At 41.9% G+C, this 18,384-nt stretch overlaps 1 protein-coding gene across 34 annotated transcripts in view; it reads right to left on the reverse strand.

Annotated features, from left to right (window-relative positions):
• The window catches only part of LOC124195902 (plasma membrane calcium-transporting ATPase 2-like), a 44,897-nt gene that overhangs the window by 4,371 nt on the left and 22,142 nt on the right, over nt 1-18,384 (reverse strand). For 4 of the 34 annotated variants that reach the window (XM_046590557.1, XM_046590558.1, XM_046590559.1 and 1 more), the window contains 16 exons: nt 17,027-17,259; nt 16,807-16,942; nt 16,552-16,686; nt 15,390-15,419; nt 14,408-14,611; nt 14,116-14,318; nt 13,758-14,000; nt 13,419-13,660; nt 13,091-13,355; nt 12,846-13,025; nt 12,543-12,737; nt 12,070-12,475; nt 11,757-11,965; nt 11,499-11,650; nt 10,267-10,405; nt 7,519-7,699 (listed from right to left, as the gene is read on the reverse strand). In XM_046590557.1, coding sequence (XP_046446513.1) covers nt 7,519-7,699; nt 10,267-10,405; nt 11,499-11,650; nt 11,757-11,965; nt 12,070-12,475; nt 12,543-12,737; nt 12,846-13,025; nt 13,091-13,355; nt 13,419-13,660; nt 13,758-14,000; nt 14,116-14,318; nt 14,408-14,611; nt 15,390-15,419; nt 16,552-16,686; nt 16,807-16,942; nt 17,027-17,259 — 3,153 coding nt within the window. Of the gene's footprint in view, nt 1-3,177; nt 3,247-7,518; nt 7,700-10,266; nt 10,406-11,498; nt 11,651-11,756; nt 11,966-12,069; nt 12,476-12,542; nt 12,738-12,845; nt 13,026-13,090; nt 13,356-13,418; nt 13,661-13,757; nt 14,001-14,115; nt 14,319-14,407; nt 14,612-15,389; nt 15,420-16,551; nt 16,687-16,806; nt 16,943-17,026; nt 17,260-17,968; nt 17,978-18,384 lie in introns of all 34 variants that reach the window. The other 30 variants (XM_046590530.1, XM_046590532.1, XM_046590531.1 and 27 more) reach the window with 17 other exon arrangements.

An 18,384-nucleotide genomic window follows, 5' to 3' on the forward strand; every position in this document is an offset into this window, starting at 1 on the left:
TTTTTGTTTCGATTATTTTGTTTTTTTGGGTGTGTCGGCAAATACACCGGAACAAAAACAAATGCACGAGACAAAGAAAAGAGAGAGAGAAAAAAAAAACATTATTAGAATGTGTACCAGACCTTGCGTAAGTACATGAATCCGACAACAAATGCACAAAGCCCCCATATCAAGTTTCAAGTGGTTTTCCATCTCAACTTTTTTTTTGTTTGCTTTTTTTTTTACAAATTTACAAAATAATGAAATATTGATTTAGCGTCTACAAAAGATCGACCAGTAAAGTACAGCAAATAGTAGAACTATAAAAACAAGTACGTTTTCTGGGAAATCTACGAGAAGAAAAGGTGCTGTTGGATGAGAAAAAGAAAGTGAAATCGGAAATGAAAATCTACTAGAATGACGAAATCAAATGGAAATAGAAAGCTACTTGAAACTGTGCATAACATTTTTCGCGGTCAGGTTTTTCCCCCATAGAAATAACAAAAAAAAAAAAAAATGTAAGACAAAAAAAAAATAAAAATATTTCCGTAAGCTATGTACATAGTTAGTAGATTAGTAATTAATCCAACCAGCATTCAAGACTAAAAAACCAATAAGAGGCAGTGTTCCGATATGACGTGCACAACTCAGCAAAACAGACCAACAACTTGAATTCGTATTCACATCGAGAAGCGAGTCAAACACAAGGACATTTTGAAAATAAGAAAAAAAATTTTTAAAGTTAAATCGCAAGTAACTAAAAGATCCGAAGAAGGATCGATTTTCTATATGATAATTTTTTTGTTCTTTGACCAAAAGCAGATAATTTTTTTGTTCTTTGACCAAAAGCAGCGTCAGAATTTCTATCTAGAAAAGTATGAATGAAAATGTTTCATATAGAAGCTGCTCCACGAAAAATACTATAATAATAACAAACTAATTACAAGTAACGAAAATGAAGATAGAGAGAAATAGAATGTTGAAATGAATATCCACCGAAACCTGGACATCGAATGAATATAGAGCCGACAACTTTTTGTTTTCCAACCGACAAGGATAGAAAATTACGCGGACAAACATGATTCCCAGAGCCACGCAATCGGTGTGTGTGTCAAGTCCGAGGGCTATAAACATTGGATTTCCAGATTGGAACATCGATACGCATGAACATACAGCGAAGAGCGAACGCTTCCAACAACAATGAAACTGGCAACACCAATAACCGAAAAACAAAGACAATCGCTGTCACACGGATAATTGAAACTCAAAAAATGTCAGACCAAGTCGGCTGAAGTAGCTGCAAACCGAATTCGAATAATGAATAAGAAATTAAATTAATGAAACTGAAAAAATCCATCTGAAAAATAATAAGGAAAAAAATAAAAAAATACGACACGCAGCTGGCAAAGGCTGGATGGAACATTTGTGTGGCATTTGCTTTTTCGCGCTTCTGGAGATGTTTGGAGAATTGGAGTAGATATAGGAGCGAAAAAAATTATTCGAACCATAAAGCTAAGAAAAAAAAAAAAAGAAGACAAACACTGCATGTCTCAGAAATAGTTTCTCCTCAACGATTTTCGCTTCCCTCCCTTCGCTTTGAAATTCCTGTCCTGCCCCGAATCTTTTTCGTTTTTCGCGAGTAGAAAGAACAAGACGAGATACGTACGAAATCGGCCGATATTTGATGGAGTAGACGCTAATTAAATCGAAATCTAAATAATGGAAAATTTAGTTTTGGCGAATCTGAAAGAAAAACATAATAATAATAAAAAATAAATAAACAACGGCTCGCCTCTGAGAAAGAGAGAATATTTTTAATGAAAAGAATAGAAGACTGCGGGGTTTGGGGTGAAAAAGGAATCGCAATTCAATAGGGTTTTAAAAAGGGAATAATACGGGGGTGTAAACAGTGCGTGTTTGAATAGACACGCAGCATGCTATCTGACTGATGACTGTAGGTGCCATTTCCGTGACATCTCATCGGTCTTGGGGTATGGTTGTACTGTACACAGCAGTGTGATGTGTGAAACAGGCAGGTTTTTGTATTATTTTGTCATCTTCTTCCTCTCGGCTCCTACTCTACTAAATCCCGTTCTCCCACATCCCTCCCCCCGCCAAAGGAAAAAGATTGACAAGGAGAGGCTTGAATTGAACATTGTGTGTAGTAGGACACAGAGGGGAAGAGAGAAGGGGGTCTTTTTTTTTTTTAAATTCTGATTTGCCAGGGTTCAACTAATTGAAATGGAAACAGCAAACATGCACCGAAGTGGAAGGGCGGAATACCCGGCTAAATTTCGCCTGCTAAGCTACAAAATTCCAAAACATAAAACGATAAATAACGAACGAATTTAAATTGAATTCAAATAAGAACCAAACAGCCGGATGCCAATTTAACGGAAGGTAATACATTAAATTTAAGTCTTGTCTTTGTGTGATTCAAAAAGGTAGTGCCCTGGACGCGTGAAACCTCCCACGTTTCGAATCCTACCAAACAATGTCTAATAACCGTAAACACTAATTTCTCGAATCGCAAAGAGCAAATTATGGTAGAAATAAAGAAAAAATTATTTGAGTCAAATTTACAAGGGAACGGGCTGAAGATAAAAGGGGACATGTCAATGCAGGTCCACTGAATAGCTAATAAGCTAAAATGATACACGTAAAAAAAGGGGGAGGAATCGGACCTGGAAATGCGAACACGGAAAAAAAAGTAACAGAAACAACGACTTTAGAGCGTGGGCAACTCCAAGTGAGATACGTGATGACAACTGAAAATAAATCAATAAAAAACGAAACAGGCCAAGCAAATCATAAACGGTTTTGTTTTGTTTTGTTGTTTTTTGGTTGTTTGTTTTGACTTTCTGAAGTGAGAATCAAGAGGCATCAGGCGGTGTAGAGAGAGAGAATAACGATACATTAACGTCTATGCTATTCTGCCAGCCTCGATATATCATGCGTCCAAAAATGAGCTTCATGCTACGTGGAGAAGAAACAGGGAGGTCTAAAGAGTTTTATCGAAGAGAACGAGAAATAAAAGGATCAACAAAAATGTAAGAAAAATTAAATGATGACTATTTAAATGCCACAAGCTGATGCATCTTTCTTTCTGTTTTTCGTTGGCTATCTTTTTTTTTTGGTTTAATTTTTTTTTTTTTTTTTTTTTCAGGTAAACGGAAAATGAAAACAGGAAGAGCTTACAGCTTGGTCTGTGGTATTCTTGCTGTAGGGAACCGGAATCAAACGTTCCTGCAATTCACCACCAATCACCTTGACGGAGAGAGGAATGTAGATGTAAGAATAAAAAAGAGAAAAGCAAAGAATACAGGGATCATTTTTTTGCGGTGTGATTTTGTTTGTTTGTTTAACTTTCAAGATAAAAAGATCCAGGTTGAAATGCACGACAAAATAATAATGATAGTTTTAAGGAATTAAAATAAAACAAGAAAAAAAAAATTGGTAAAAAATTTAGTTTGCCCCGATCATCAAATCTCGATGTCGGGTACGTTGAAGTTGAAAAATCCATTTCAACTGCAACTTGTAATAACGATGGAGAAATTTAAAGAAAAATTGGATTTTTTTTTGGCTTTGGTTCTCAATTAAATATAATCATGCCGACGGAACCGGATTGATGACGTCTTGCACGTTTATCCAATCAGCTAAACTGATTGAAAGTGTAGAGGAACTGAAATAACCCGAGATCGGGAGGAAGAGAGATGTGTGTAACTCAAATAAAATTTTGGAATTGTTGGATTTGTCCTACAACTAAAAAAAAGGACGAAGCGAAGAGAATCAAGATGGCTATAACAAGACGGCCACATGTCTCGCGTTACCAAAACCAAATAAGAAAATGGGGAACAAATAGATTCCAGTGTTCACAAGTCAAAAAGGAAAAACAAAATATGTATGGCAGAAATGGGGAACTCGGGACAGGTTATGTGTAGAGTATAGACGAAAATGTCCATCTCGACATTAATTTACAAGGCAGGAGTTCCCTCGAACTAACAAAGATGATAAAATTTTTTAAAGCCAAGGTTTGGTTGAAAAATAAATAAATAAAGAGTAAGGACAATGAACCCTTGTACCCGAGAATTATGCTCCGCAACTACAGAAAAATTAAGAAATGTACCAAAATATTGAGTACGCGATCAATCCGAAAATCTGAAGCTCATAACTAATTGTTTGCCACGTGACATAATCACAAAAAAAATAAAATAAAAAATAAACGGGGTGTAAACTGTAAATTGGTGTGTTTAACAGCATCTACGAGTTCTTCGATACTCAAAAAAGGGGATAAGCCATAACCATTTGGAAAACGAAAACTCGTAAAAGGAATTGCAACTTCAGAGATCATGGGCCGTGATCGAAAATCGCAATAAAAACAAAAAATGAAAACAAAATGCGGTGGAATAACCCCGATTGAGCGGTGAAGGAAAAAGCTATCTATTGGATATGTTCTACCGATGAGGGTATAACTATAGAGAAAACAGCAAAGAGATATTTGTCGACGTATGTACGAAGTAGAAAGGAATCGTTGCATCTGACAGGACAGAGAAGAGAAGTATCCGTTATAGAAGGCGAGATAGTGGTTATCAAGTGCGCTACCTCATTTTTCTTAATTCGGAAAAAAAAAATCGGACTAACTCGTTTAAGAACATCATCTGTCGTTAGCTCTTGATGAAACAGATTTCGAGATAGGTTTGATTTGTTCGCTTTTGTGCCGGTATACGAATCGTGGTGGTGATAAGGGGGGAATGTATCGAAAGGTAAGAATTCATCGAGTACGAAAATGAAATAAAAATAGTCGAGGGATGGAAAGATCAGAATTCGGAAGAGAAGATATTCAATACAATTGGGGATGAGGGAGGAGAGAGAGAGAGAGAGAGAGAGGACGAGAGATTGAGAGAGAGAGAGAAGGGCCAACAAAAATTAGATTTGGTGACACAGGTGATGAATTTTGTAATCGGGTTTTTGTCTCATACAGACGTGGGGTAAAAGGGAGAGACGAGGGTGCTGTCGAGGACATATGTAGGAAAACAGAAAATAGTAATCGACTACACACTAGTATAAAGATGGGAATAAAGGAAAGAGGAAACAACAATCTACCCGAAATAAAAAAAATCAGACGGAATGAATGAAAAATGAAATAGAAAAAGCGATTTGAGTGAGGAAGCAGATCCGAGATCTGACGGCAGTTTCATAAATCACACGCTTACTAACTAAGAAAAAGAAATGTAGACGAAATTGTGACGATAAACTATCATTTAAGAAAAAAAAAAAACTTCCATGTGGTACATTCCAACCAACACGAAATAGTTCCCTGATTATCGTTAGGATTTTTTGGTTTGTTTACTGAAATCGTCGAAGACATGCAGTGCCTTGCTTGGATCGCCAAACCTTCGAACCTTTTTTTGAAGACTAGCGAAAATTAAGTTTCTGAAAGAGCTAGATGCAGAACCACGCGAACCACCGTTTCCGGCCTTTGCCTTTCATCGCATCAAAAAATATTGGAAACAGAAAAACCGTTAAAAAAACCGAAGCTAAAAATCGAAACGTCATCCAACTGAAAATGACAAACAATCCAAAAGAAAAATCGAGTGAGTGACAAGAAAAAAAAAAAAATTCTTCAACCGCTATGAAAAATACAACGCAGAGGGAGAATAGGGGAAGAAAGATATCAATATTTACGATTCGATAAAAAAAAAAATGATAATAATAATCAGAAAGAAAGAAAAATTAGAAAAAAAACGAGCAACCGTGATTAGTAAGATAGCCTACTCGTTTTGTGAATTTTTAAATAGGCTGGCGATAGAATCGCTTTGTTTCGTCAGATGTTGAAGACAAAGACAGCTCCATCTTGCGTGGCAGGCACAACTGGCGGATCCTCTCATCAATATCTTCTTGTTGCGCTCTGTGTTTGTGTTCTTGAGTCTTCTCTTGTGACACCGTTCGTGAATCGATAACCTCTCTCTCTTCCCCTGGCGGGCGTTCGCCATCGGTAAACGGTGAAGAGTCGGGGGACAATGTTCGCATATGTTTTGGGAGGAGATTTCGAAATCAAAGTAGCACTGGGCTTCTCACATCAAGCCAAATGACAGTTCCTCCCTTTCCTTCTCACTTCCAATTTTTGTCTTCCATCAAAAGTCGGAACAAGAATTGACACTGAAACCGGAAAACGATGGCGGTATAAAGGGCGGAGTGAGGGGGAGGGAGGGGGAATCGGACGCTGGATCAAAACGAATCTCGCAGAAGAGAGCTTGCTTTGGAAGCTTCAACGAGCAATTATTGTCACGTCTATAATAGTAGTACTTTATCACTATGACGGGCGTTGTCAAAATCAACGTCCGCCAAGCCGACGAAAGGACACACAAACCACCGAAAAAGAAAGCCGACATTCACAAAATGCGACACAACATTTTCCCCTTTTCGCGTCACTTGTTTTGCTCTTTTTTTTTCTTTGAAAGGAAACTTGCCCCGATTCCCGCGGTCCCTCTCTTATTGGCTTGAGAGATGATAGCGACAAACACATTTTTTTGAAGCTCAACTCCAGTGTTGGGCCCCAATCCAGACAGACATCAACCAAGCGCCCCCAGTCAAACTAACTAGTCACTTTGTTAAAACAGCGAGAAAAGAGTGATGAAATCGAGAGAGAATAGAGAGAGAGTGAGAGAGAGATAAATAGATGGACAGAGAGGCAAGCCCCGTGTGTATGTGTGTGTTGTGTATATGTGTGGTTTTTTGTTAAGGATGACGACGCTGTTGGTTGGCGTGTGAAAATACAGAGCGAAAACAACGTTGGAGAGAGAGAGAGAGAGGCGAGAAGAAGATATGTTGTTGGGGGGGAGGAAAAGAAGCCGTCCAAAATGGTCGCAGGAATAAGAGGTGGTGGTTGTGAGATCTGCCATCTCGCGTCGTGCGGTTTGGGATATAATATAAATATGTGTTTTTTTTTGTTTTTTTTTTTTTGTTTTTTAATATTTTTTTTTTTTTTTTTTTTTTAGATGCTGGTCTCGTGAACGAGGCGTGGCAGGTCAGCCGGCAGGTTCGGGAGCGGATCGTAGTCGAGAACGTCGTAGCGAACGGGCAGGAGGTTTGAGGGTGGCATCTGAGGAGGCATCTGATAATGAGTGGAGCTGCTGGCCTGGTACGGGGTGAGCAATTGGGGAGGAGACATACTGGTCAAGTAAGAAGAGTTGGTGGTTTCATTCACGAGTGTGGATGACGTTTGGAATTGCGGATGGGTGTTGGAATGGGAGCGGGAACTGGGTTGGGTCACGTGATGCCCGTTAATGGTCAGCGCAGAGGGAACTGCACCGGAGCCGGCGCTGGCGCTCTTGCGCTCGGCGGCTCGGTTGTTGTTGTTCGAGTGCTCAGCAGACGACGAGTGCCGTTGCTGCCTCTGGCCATGGTGGTGTCCATGATGATGTCCACCCGCTCCACCTCCGCCACTACCACCGCCCCCAAACCCGCCAGCCACTGCCAACAAACCATCGGAAGTCAAAGCCATTGGTGGACGGCTCCTGTCGTGGGGCTCACGCTCACCGGGGGTGTGATGTTGCGACGCTGCCGCCCTGTGTAAGGGGTCGTCGTCTATGTACGTGATGTCCGACAACGGGCGAAGACCCGACTGACTCCTTGAACTCCGTAAACTGTGCACACTGTGTTCGGACCGCTTCTCCTCCAGGTCCTCCAGCGTAGACTTGAACGCTCTGATCACTCGCAGCTGCAAACCACAATCACACGGCATCGGGTGTCGGTTTATGTTGGGGCGTCGCCAGTGACGAGTCGGGACAGCAAAAACACAAAAGAAATCAATACATTTGCACCATCAATTAGCGTGGACTTTGGGACGTGAGTGAGTGTGTGGGCTATAGGGCGGGGACAGAAAGAGGGGGGGAGGAGCAGGTCAGTTTTGTTTTGGTTTGTTTCATCATTATTTTCCTCTTGGTCACCAATTATTAATAGAGAGCATTACTGTGATTTCCATTGCAAAACAAATCACAAACATGATCATCAATCAACATTTCAGGCTTACGTAATTGGTTGCTAGGGTGAAAAACTCTTACGTGCGTAATGTTTAAGACTAAATCATAGAGGAACACGGAAATCCCGAGTGTTCATTCATGAGTACGACGTAAAATTAGACGCATTCAAATGCTCTTAATCAAAACACCACATTACAAATCATGAACGTCTCTGAAAAAAAAAATTTCGTCGATTTTGGTTAAAAACTTAAAATAATAATTAAGGCACACACACGAATTTGTAAAAATTAAATCGTTATCGACACCCAGTACATATCATGCGGATTAATTAACTTGACATTTTCATGTCATAAATCAATCAACTTAATACATCTCATTCGTTCAGAAATTCTTTCCGTTATTCTTTACTTTTTTTTTCTTTTTTCATTTTACAATAAAGAGGAGCTCAACTCCGAATGCAGTGATGGCCACTAAGGCACAAGAGCCGCAAGTTCCGAAGATTCTTCCGGAGTGGGCTTTTTACCTTCCCTTCCCCCCAGTGTTTCTTTTCGATCTCGACGGCGAAAATTAAAGAAAAACCCGAAAACGTGAAAGAAAACCAAACGGACGAAAATGAAGAGCATGGCGCATGCAATGTGGTTAGCAGCAAATCAGGAATTAATAAAAAGAACAAAAAAAAAAAATGGGAAGAAGAAATAAATCGGGGTTACCTAATTAGCCGAGCAGGAATAAAAACGGGTCACAACGTCCAACTAATGTGGAATTTATGAAGGGTTATTTTTTTTTTTTTTTTGGGTGGACGGAGGAGGAGGCGGGATGGATGGATGGATGGATGGATGGATGGATGGATGGATGGATGGATGGATGGAGAAATGAGGCATAACACAATGTGGGAACATAATGCGACAAACAGGGGTAGGGCAGCAGTTTGGGCACCAGAGTTGGTCGGGGTAGTGTAATGGTTTCGATAAAAAAAAGATGGATACGGAACGAGGGGGCAACCGGAATTAGAAAGAGAAAGAAGAGGATTGAGGCAGCGATAGAATCGTTGAATAGACCAAAAAGGAATGAACAGATTTCGTAAGGGCGGCGATAGGGGGGTGATGGTTTCAGGAAACAATTAGAACCCAAAAAATGATGTTGGAAACGAACCGAGTAAAGGGGGGATGATATCCTCTTCAAATCCAGTTAAAAATGGCCAACAACCAACCCTTCGAACCCTCTTGTCAATTCGGTGAAAAACTATTGTTGAACCGAGGACACATACACACATACACAATCGCTTCATCGTCTCAGAGAAAACTGTACATGAAGTGGAGCTGTTAACCTCGGAAAGGATGTAGAAAGAACAACGGGAGAATTACAATGAAAAAAAAACAAAACACCGAGAAAAATTCCAGGAACCCAAAGTTTTTTCTTCAGCGATGATTTGAACAAAGAGCAGAGGTAGATGATTTCGAAGAGAAAGGAAAGGAGGGAAAAAAAACCGTGTGGAACCACATTGTCGCATCCTAATTGACGGCCATCATTTTCTCGTCTAATGGAAAATCACGCACGAGCGTTTTCTCTTCTTTTTCGTTAGGCAAAAATCGATTGTCGATCGTGACCAGCTTTTCTGATTTTTTTTTTCTTTTGCTTGTACGGGCAATGTTCGCTGCTTCGTTTCTTGCTCGATCGGGGGGTATTTTTACGCCGAGCGATACACTTAGAAAACTAAATCGACGTAGAACTTTTTGTTTAAATCTACTATTCTTAAATTAAACCAAATTTAAGAAATAAAATAAAACATAAAAGAACTAGAAACTCACAACCGAATAGCCACGGCAAAATCTAAAGAAAAAGAAATTATATAACAAATAAAGTAGGTTCATAGCGTAGTGAATAACACATCGCTCGATGTTGTTGTGGGGTCGAGTGACCCAGCGACTATAGTCGGTAAACACCAATCGAAAAAAAAAAAAACCAACCGAAATGGGAGAATTCACGTCATTAGGAATGAACACGCGAATTCAGATTAAATTTTTGTGTTTGTTTTGTTTTTGTGTGTGTGTGGATAATACTGTAAATGCTCTGGAGCACTGACGTTGTCAATGGGCGGTGGGAGGGGCAACAAACTCGATCAAAAAATCAGATAAAAACCAATGGTAAAACCAATCAGTGTGGAAACAGTTAAAGATTCTCTAATAAGAGTAAAAACAAAAAGAAAATAAACGCGGGGGTACGTTAAGAGAGAGATTGAGAGAGAGAGATAGAGAGAGTGAAACGAAGTCCGATGCGAATCAACATCGGCTTAACTGCGTCCTACCTGTGTCTGAAGTCGAGTGAGGCCGCGGATCCAAAGGATCTGGCCTGTCGTCCGCTTCTTCTCACCATCCGCATCGAATCTGTCCTCGGTGAGAGCGCCCATGGCAGCTGAAATATCTTCAGGGTGTCCTCGACCCCAGCTGTTGTCGTTGTCCAGTTCGTAAAAGGGAAACAAACACATCGAATCGGAGCATTTAGAAAAACAGAAAAAAAAAAAAATCAAAACTCAAATTTAACTTCTGAAATCATTTTCAGCGATTCTTTAAACCCTTTTTGTTTTTAAAGCGTGATTGCTGGATTCGGACGATCGCAACACCAACATCTTTCGTCTGTTTCTTGCCGGCCAAGAGTGAACACTCGCAAAGATAATTTCCTTCTACTTTAACCGTTCCTAACACAACAACCTTTCCAGTATAGCCAATTTCCCCCAAATGATTGTGTGTTTGTGTGTGTGTTTGTGAGAAACCCACTCCCAATGACCCAAAGTGCTTTTTAGGACGAAAGAATATTGCGTGTTTTGTGTGATTGTCGCGTCCGATTCGGTGGACCGAAAATTGTGATTTTTATAATGAGAGATGGTCAGCAAATTGGGCTAGTAAAATTCTATCGATTTTCTATAGGGAAATGAATAAAAAATTCACTTCAATTCTTTTTCAATAAGGTGTTTTTTTTTCCAATGATGACAGTTCTTTATCAAAAAAATTCAACTTTCCGAATTTCAAGTGCGTGAATTGTGTGTGCTAAAGTGCAAAATATTACCGGAGATCCTAGTAATGGTTAATTGTTTTTCTCGGTTTGGAAAGAGAGAAAAAGAGAGAGAGAGAGAGAGAGAGAAATAAAGAGATAATAAATAATCAGAGATTGGCAACCGAGTCCATGTTCAAGCGGTCCCGGTCCGTGAGACCATGTCGTCACCGATAGGTTAGAATTTTTTTTTGTTAGAAGAGTTTCCCCCTAATCGTCTCGATAGCAAAATGAACCCTGAAGAAAAGGGAGGAGAGTGGAGGGGGGTAAAAAGGGGAAAAAAAAGAGCTACTACGGTGCGGAGGCGACTAAACAAAGTTTTGTGACTTTAAGGAACACCTTTTCGTCGTGTGCAATCGTGGCCGGCAAAGACCAGGTGTGTTGAGTGTTTTGAGTGCGAGACAAAAACAGATGAAAATGTTCTATACAAGATTAAAGAATCACGGTTGACTCGATACACTATTGGATGGAAAAAGGAAGCAGCCATACGAGAAGATTTTGGGAATCTTGCTAGTGGGAACGGTGGTGACCACCTGGCCCCAAACTAGGGTTCCCACGCCGAAAAAGACGCACCAGGCCCACTGGGCTATCGTGAGGGGGGCAGTGGAAAACGCTTGACCACCGAATTGCACAATGACCACCTATGGATAGACACGAAACCACAAAAAATAAAACACAAAAAAACAATCGAATAATGATAACCCAAACAACAAACATGTTCAACCCAACCATACACGTTCGTCTCACCTGAGAAGCCGCTGTGGCTATCCAGATGCAATAATAAATGGGGTTCGTGAAGATGCCGGAGAACACGTTCCGCTGCCCGTGAATCTTACGAGCGTTGATTTCGTTAAACAGAGTCATCATCACAAAAGTGTTGAAGATGATGGTGAAATGCTGGGTGGGTACGGTATCGGCCCGATATCGGCCCGAATCGATATCAAATAATTGCTCACCTGGAACAAAACGAAACGCGATTTTTTGAGGTGTGAAACAACCGAGGGAAAAAGGGATAACGCCGCTAAAAAATAAATAAATAAATAAAATAAAAAATCCTTACCGACGAAGACGAGAGTGAAAATGACCGACAGCTGGTAGATGCCCTGGCCAGTAATGTTCTTCATCATGGTTCGTGAGATGAGAGGTTTAGTGCGGCCATAGGGCTTGCGCGTAAGCAGATCAGGTGTGGGCATTTCAGTGGCAAGGGCCAATGAGGCCAGGGTGTCCATGATCAAGTTGACCCACAACATTTGGACAGCCTTCAACGGCGAATCTTGGATGAAGCAAGCGCCGAAGAAAGCCACAATGACGGCCACGATGTTGACGGTCAGCTGGAACTGCAAGAACTTGGCGATGGAGTCGTAAACGTTGCGACCCCACATGACAGCCTTGACGATGCTGCTGAAGTTATCGTCCGTCAAGATAATGTCGGACGCCTCTTTGGCCACATCCGTTCCAGCGATGCCCTGAGTGAAGAGAATGGCATTCGTTATGTCACCGTAGAAGGAAATGAATTTCCCCGAAGTGGCTCACCATAGCGAAACCGACGTCGGCTTTCTTAAGTGCAGGGCCGTCGTTTGTACCGTCTCCCGTCACGGCCACTACTTCCCGGTTGTCGGATATTTTGCTGTCAATAATTCCCTTGACCAGGGTGTACTTGTCGGTGGGTGAAGAGCGGGCCAACACTCGAAGCTTGGGCCAAACTTGATCGAGCAAATGTTGTTGGACCTGGACGTTCGCATGGGGTCAAAAAGAAGGAAGGCAAAAGAAAAACACACACGAGAGCCCAAGGTTAAACATAACCATGGCAACGAAGTCGAATTACAACAAACAAACCTCGCCATTCGAGTCCCGAATACGTCGGTTGAATTCCTTGCCATCGATAATTAAATAGTCCATTCCGGGCGTGACAATGCCGCACTTGATGGCGATGGATCGAGCCGTGTTGACATTGTCTCCCGTCACCATGCGCACTGTAATACCGGCCTTCTGGCACTGTCGAATAGCTTCTGGGACCTATTCATCAAACAGAATGATAAACAAAGAGACGTCAAACAAATCGATTGAACCGCGTTGCTTACCTCAGGTCTGACAGGATCTTCAATGCCGACGATAAGCATGCACGTGAGATTGTTGATGATTCCATCCTCGTCATCCCAGTTGGGTTCGTTGTCATAATGGACTTGATTGATCTCAGCCTTGCCCGGCACAAAATCGCGGTAAGCAACGGCGATGGTACGCAGGCCGTCGCAGGCCATGGGCTCGATTACGTTTCGCACTAGCCCATCTTGATTCTCACGAGTGAATTTCTCCAGTTTTCCATCGACGCCATAAATAAAGGCGCACCTTGAAACAAAAAAGAAATAGGATTTATTATCAAGGAACCCGGAAGCGCTGGATTGGACTCACTTTTTCAGCACCATCTCGGATGCACCCTTGGTGAAAACGCGGTAGCCGCCCCCTTCACGGGCAATAACGGTGCTCATCGATTTGCGGCTAGAGTTGAAGGTGTAGACGCGGTGGAAGGACTCTTCCGGATGCTCATCACGAATGCTCTGGTAGGATTTCTTTAGATCCAGCACGAAACCAAGCATGGCGCATTCCGTCTTGTTGCCAACCTGCTTGATGGGTTCGTTAGGCAAGTCTCCATCCTGAAAGATCGAATAGGACATGCGTGTTGTTAATCTATTCAAAGCTGTCAATCGATAGACGGCGGACGTGGCCAGAATAGTCTCGTCTCTCTCTTACCAGAATACGCGAGGTATAAGCGCTGTTGATGGAAATAGCTTGAATGGCCAGGTTGGCCACCTGCGGTGGAAGTGAATCGTACTTGGGGATGGATTTGTAATGCTGTCCTCCGACATAACAAGCGACGACCGTCATTCTGTTCGTCGTCAGAGTTCCCGTTTTATCTGAACAGATGGCGGTGGCGTTACCCATGGTCTCGCAAGCGTCCAAATGCCGCACCAAATTGTTGTCCAACATCATTTTCTGTTTACACACGAAAAAGAAAAGAAAAGAAGAGGGGGGCACAAATCATTAGTCGCTCTAATAGCTTGCTCGTTGGGAAGCTCATGTTCCGTGAGCGAGGACAACTTCTACTCACTTTGACCGAGTAGGCCAGCGAAAGAGTCACAGCCAAGGGGAGACCCTCTGGGACGGCGACGACCAAGACGGTGACACCGATAATGAGGAACTTAACGAAGTAGTTAAAGTACTCGTTTTTCCACGGCTGGTTCTCGTAGACGAAAGTTTTGATGCAAAAGGTCGTTATCAAAATGATGACCGTCAGGATAGCGATGGTCGAACCTACACACAAACACACAAAAAAAAAGTCGCACACCCAAAGGTCAGATAGGAATTCATCAACAACAAGAAAATACGACAATCATCTTTACCGGCGTATCCGATCTGAATGGCCAGTTTTGTCAATTTGGCTTGCAGAACCGACTTGTCCTTGTGGCCCGATTTTTCTTCTTTGATGGGAGCATCGCCAGACGGTCCGCTGGATCCTTCTCTGGCTTCCTGTTTGCTGGCCATGTTGTTCCCTCCATGATCTGACGGGTGGCTGTTGTTGCCAACAGCGCCTTCCTCTACATCTCCTGGAGACGTCAAACGGAGCCCGACAAGATAAACAATGCGCGTTAGATGTTAGTGAACACACACAAGATTGAAGTACAACCCCCCTGCCTTCCCTTCAACAGAGAACCGAAAAAAAAAAAAAAACATAAAACCCAAAAGCCGGAGGCTTGATGAATGGAGCAAACAGCGAAGGCAGCGACAGAACGGAGAAGAAGACGAGAAAGGAGAGAAGAGACAGAGAGGTACGTAAGAGAGCGACGGTTATTATATCGAGAGGATAAAAGATATGATAGATAAAAGAGTGCCAAGTTTCTTTTTTTTGCCCCATTTTGTGTCAGTGCAATTCTCTGTTTTTGTTGTTTCATCTTTTGACATCAAAGACGAATGACGATGTATCTCCCCTCCCCCCACCCGTAAATAAAAGTTTAATCAAATAAAACCAGAGTATCGATTTTCGCAATAAAATAATAGAAAAAAGTAGGAAACTGGCCCGTTTCAAATCTTCAAACAAATAGGCAATCTCTCACCAAAAAACAAAACAAAAAAACATGCAAGTAAAAGTCAAGCTGTTTGGTCAAAAATGCAAAAGTGATAAAAAGATTTAAATATAAGCGTCAACCCAAACCAATTCACGAGCGATAGACTAAAGTATGTAGGGAAAGAGGATAGATTTGGAAAAGAGAGAGATAAGATAAAGTGAAGAGAGAATGAGAGAGAGAACGAGAGAATGAGAGAATGAGAGAGAGAGAGAGAAGCTGCAGTGTGTTGATGGTGTTTTTTTTTGTGGTTGTTGCGTACCTTTCTTCTTCTTCCGTTGTTTTTTAGCTTCTGAAACACGCCCCATTTTTATGATAGGCATGTGAGACGCCGTGTTGGTGTATTTGTACAAGATTTTGGGTTTTTTTGCAATCGGGGAAGTAGAAGTAGTAGTTGTTGTTGTAGTTGTTGTTGTATAGAGGAAGTTGTACGGGTCGGGTCGTGTCGGTGGTCGCGTGACGGTGGTTATTTGGTCGTGGTTTTGGGGTAATGGATGGTAAAAGGGGAATCATAAAAATAAAGGCCATGCGTAAATATACATGTATAAAAGAGAAATATTCGATAAAAAGGAACGAGGAGCAATAAAGTAAGATAAAAGGGAAATCTTTTTTGGAAATTCAAACTCAAGAATTCAAATCATCTTAAAATTTAGATTCAACATCCCTCCATAATTTACCATATTGATTCATCGCTCAACAAATTTGAAAAAGAAAACCCGTTTGAATGCTCTAATAAATCCCGCAGTACCATCAAATTCTACTGAAATAAAAAAAATAAAGTAGGAAACGACGTTTTTTTAAAATAAAATACTGGAGGCAGGAATTTTGAACCTGAAAAATGCATCCAAAACTTAAGAATAGGCACACTAGGCTCATCATAAAGTGTCCATACTTTACGATGGTGGAAACATGAGACGTATCACTCACACTCACGCGCACACACACGCACAAGAGATGAAAAAAGTTTCGAATTTGCAAACTACGAACCAAAAGTGAAAATGAAAAAAATCCACAATTCATAGAATATATAAAGTTCTTGAATAAGAACTAGAACGCTTGCAAAATTTTAAATTTTGAAATAAAAACAAATAGAGAGAGTTGATCATCGTCTCTTCCCTTCTAGATTTTTCTTCGACGGAATTCCTTATTATTTAGTTTTACTTTTGTTAAATTTTTTCTTTTAACGAATGGAATTTCACCCAATGTCTAACGCCCCCATAGTCAAATGCTGGGGGATCAGCGAACCGGCTAAATAAGATCATTGGTATCGATCGACGTGAAACCCCAAAAATAGCCAATACGGGAGGAGGGGAGAGAGTAAACGGGGCGTGTAAAATCGAACTAACGACAACTATCGACGAGAAAAAAAAAATAAAACAAAAAAAAAGGAAAGGGTGGGTAAGATTGAGGCGAGAGAGTGTCACCTTTCTTCCGTTGTTTAGCGTCCGCTTCCTGCTGATCGGCGGCCGCACCTAGCAGCGTGAAAATGATGCCAGCCTGGGAGTTGATGCCGACGGCAGCCACCAGCATCCGGCCGCTGCCTTCCATGACGTGAGTACCTAATTTAGGTGGTAGCGCAAAACAGTCAAATGAGACCGGGGGAATGTCGTTTCACGGTCATTGGCCAATGGCCACCACGGTGGAGTTGGCCACTATTTTTTGTTTTCCCCTTTTCTTACCGGAGAGAAGCATGGGATCCGTCAGCTCGCTTTTCTTGACATGATCCGATTCGCCCGTGAGTGACGACTCGTCCACTTTCAAATCGTTGCTCTGGATCAGGATGCCATCTGCGGGCAGCAAATCTCCGTATTTCACCTGGGCAAGATTATCAATTGAAATTATTATTATTATTATTTTTTTTTTAATTCTTTTCACGGGAGCAGAAAAAATTCTCTTTACTTGGCAAATGTCGCCGACGACAATCTCGCCGACGAAGATTTGGCTGCTCTCGCCTCCGCGCAGAACGGCGAATTTGTGCTCGCCTTCGATTCGGCTCTGCAGTCCGCGGAATTGTCGCTCCTTGGTGTAATCATTAAAGGCAGTAACCAAGACGACGACTATGACGGAAATAAGAATTGCCAGGCCTTCGATCCATTCGTGAGACTTGTCCTCCTCGTGAACGAGCTCATTTTCTGAGAGACAAAAAATATAAAAAAAATGGGAAAAAAGAAAAAAAGAGATGAAGCATTTGGAGAGAAACGGGCGCGGACGTTTTCGCCTTCAAAACTCGGCCAACTGTCAATACACAGTCGGGAGCGGTACGAGGTTTCTAGCAATACATCAAATGGATAAATGATGATATATGAAAGCTATATCGAGCGCGAAAAGGGCGAACATATAAACCAGAAGAGAATCCTCTACAGCAGCGAGGCTTCCTCGTTTCCCCGGCTACCCCCCGAAGATGAAACGAACATTCAAGGACGGCCCCAATTAAGAGGGAGACCGAGCAGAGTCGTACAAGTACAAGAGTCGCTAATCAAGTCGAATTTGATGCTCCACAAAATCCAAAGTCCAAAACTTTAGTTGTTCTGATGCCGCACAGCTGCGAGCAGCTCCTGCTTGCCGCCTTACACCGACCCGACTCGACTAGCGCAGCAACTTGGCTTTGCTTTCGCCCCCCCTCCTTTTTTTTTTAAACCCCAGTTTCCTTGTAAATCTTACGTCAATAAAGGCCCAGATTCCCAGATATATAATGCCCATCAAATTTTACAGCCAAAGGGCGCACGAGTGTAAACAACAAACAACAGCGACAATAAAATAAAAAAAAGGGAGAAAACACGCCGGGGGTATATAGGAAGGAAGGAGTCATCACCCATGCGTGTTAATGGTTGTTACCCTTACCTTCGTCGCCTACATCACCGAGACGACGTCAAGCATGTGTTGAGAAAAAAAAAGAAATATATAGAGATAGAAAGAGATGGAAAGACCGATCAACGAGAGGCAGTTATGGTGCTTTACGATGATTGAAGATGTTCTCCGCGTGCGTGATACACACACTATGAGCAACCCCTCCCCAATCCCTAACCGCTTCCCCCCCCCCTCCTTTCCCCAGCCCACAACGGAGAAAAAGGATGGCGAGAAATAACTCAATCTAAACCATAACCACCTCCATCTCCTCTTAGAAATTCTCCAGCAATCAGCAATAATCCCGACATTTCCCACAGGAAGTCGGCCAAGGATAACGAGCCCGACCGAAAACCAGACGGTGAAGAATCGACGTTACGTTATTTTGCCCCCCAACCCCCTCTCCCCACCGC

This window comes from Daphnia pulex, chromosome 6 (genome assembly GCF_021134715.1).
Source record: "Daphnia pulex isolate KAP4 chromosome 6, ASM2113471v1".
In the NCBI taxonomy this organism is placed as follows: Eukaryota; Metazoa; Arthropoda; class Branchiopoda; order Diplostraca; family Daphniidae; genus Daphnia; species Daphnia pulex.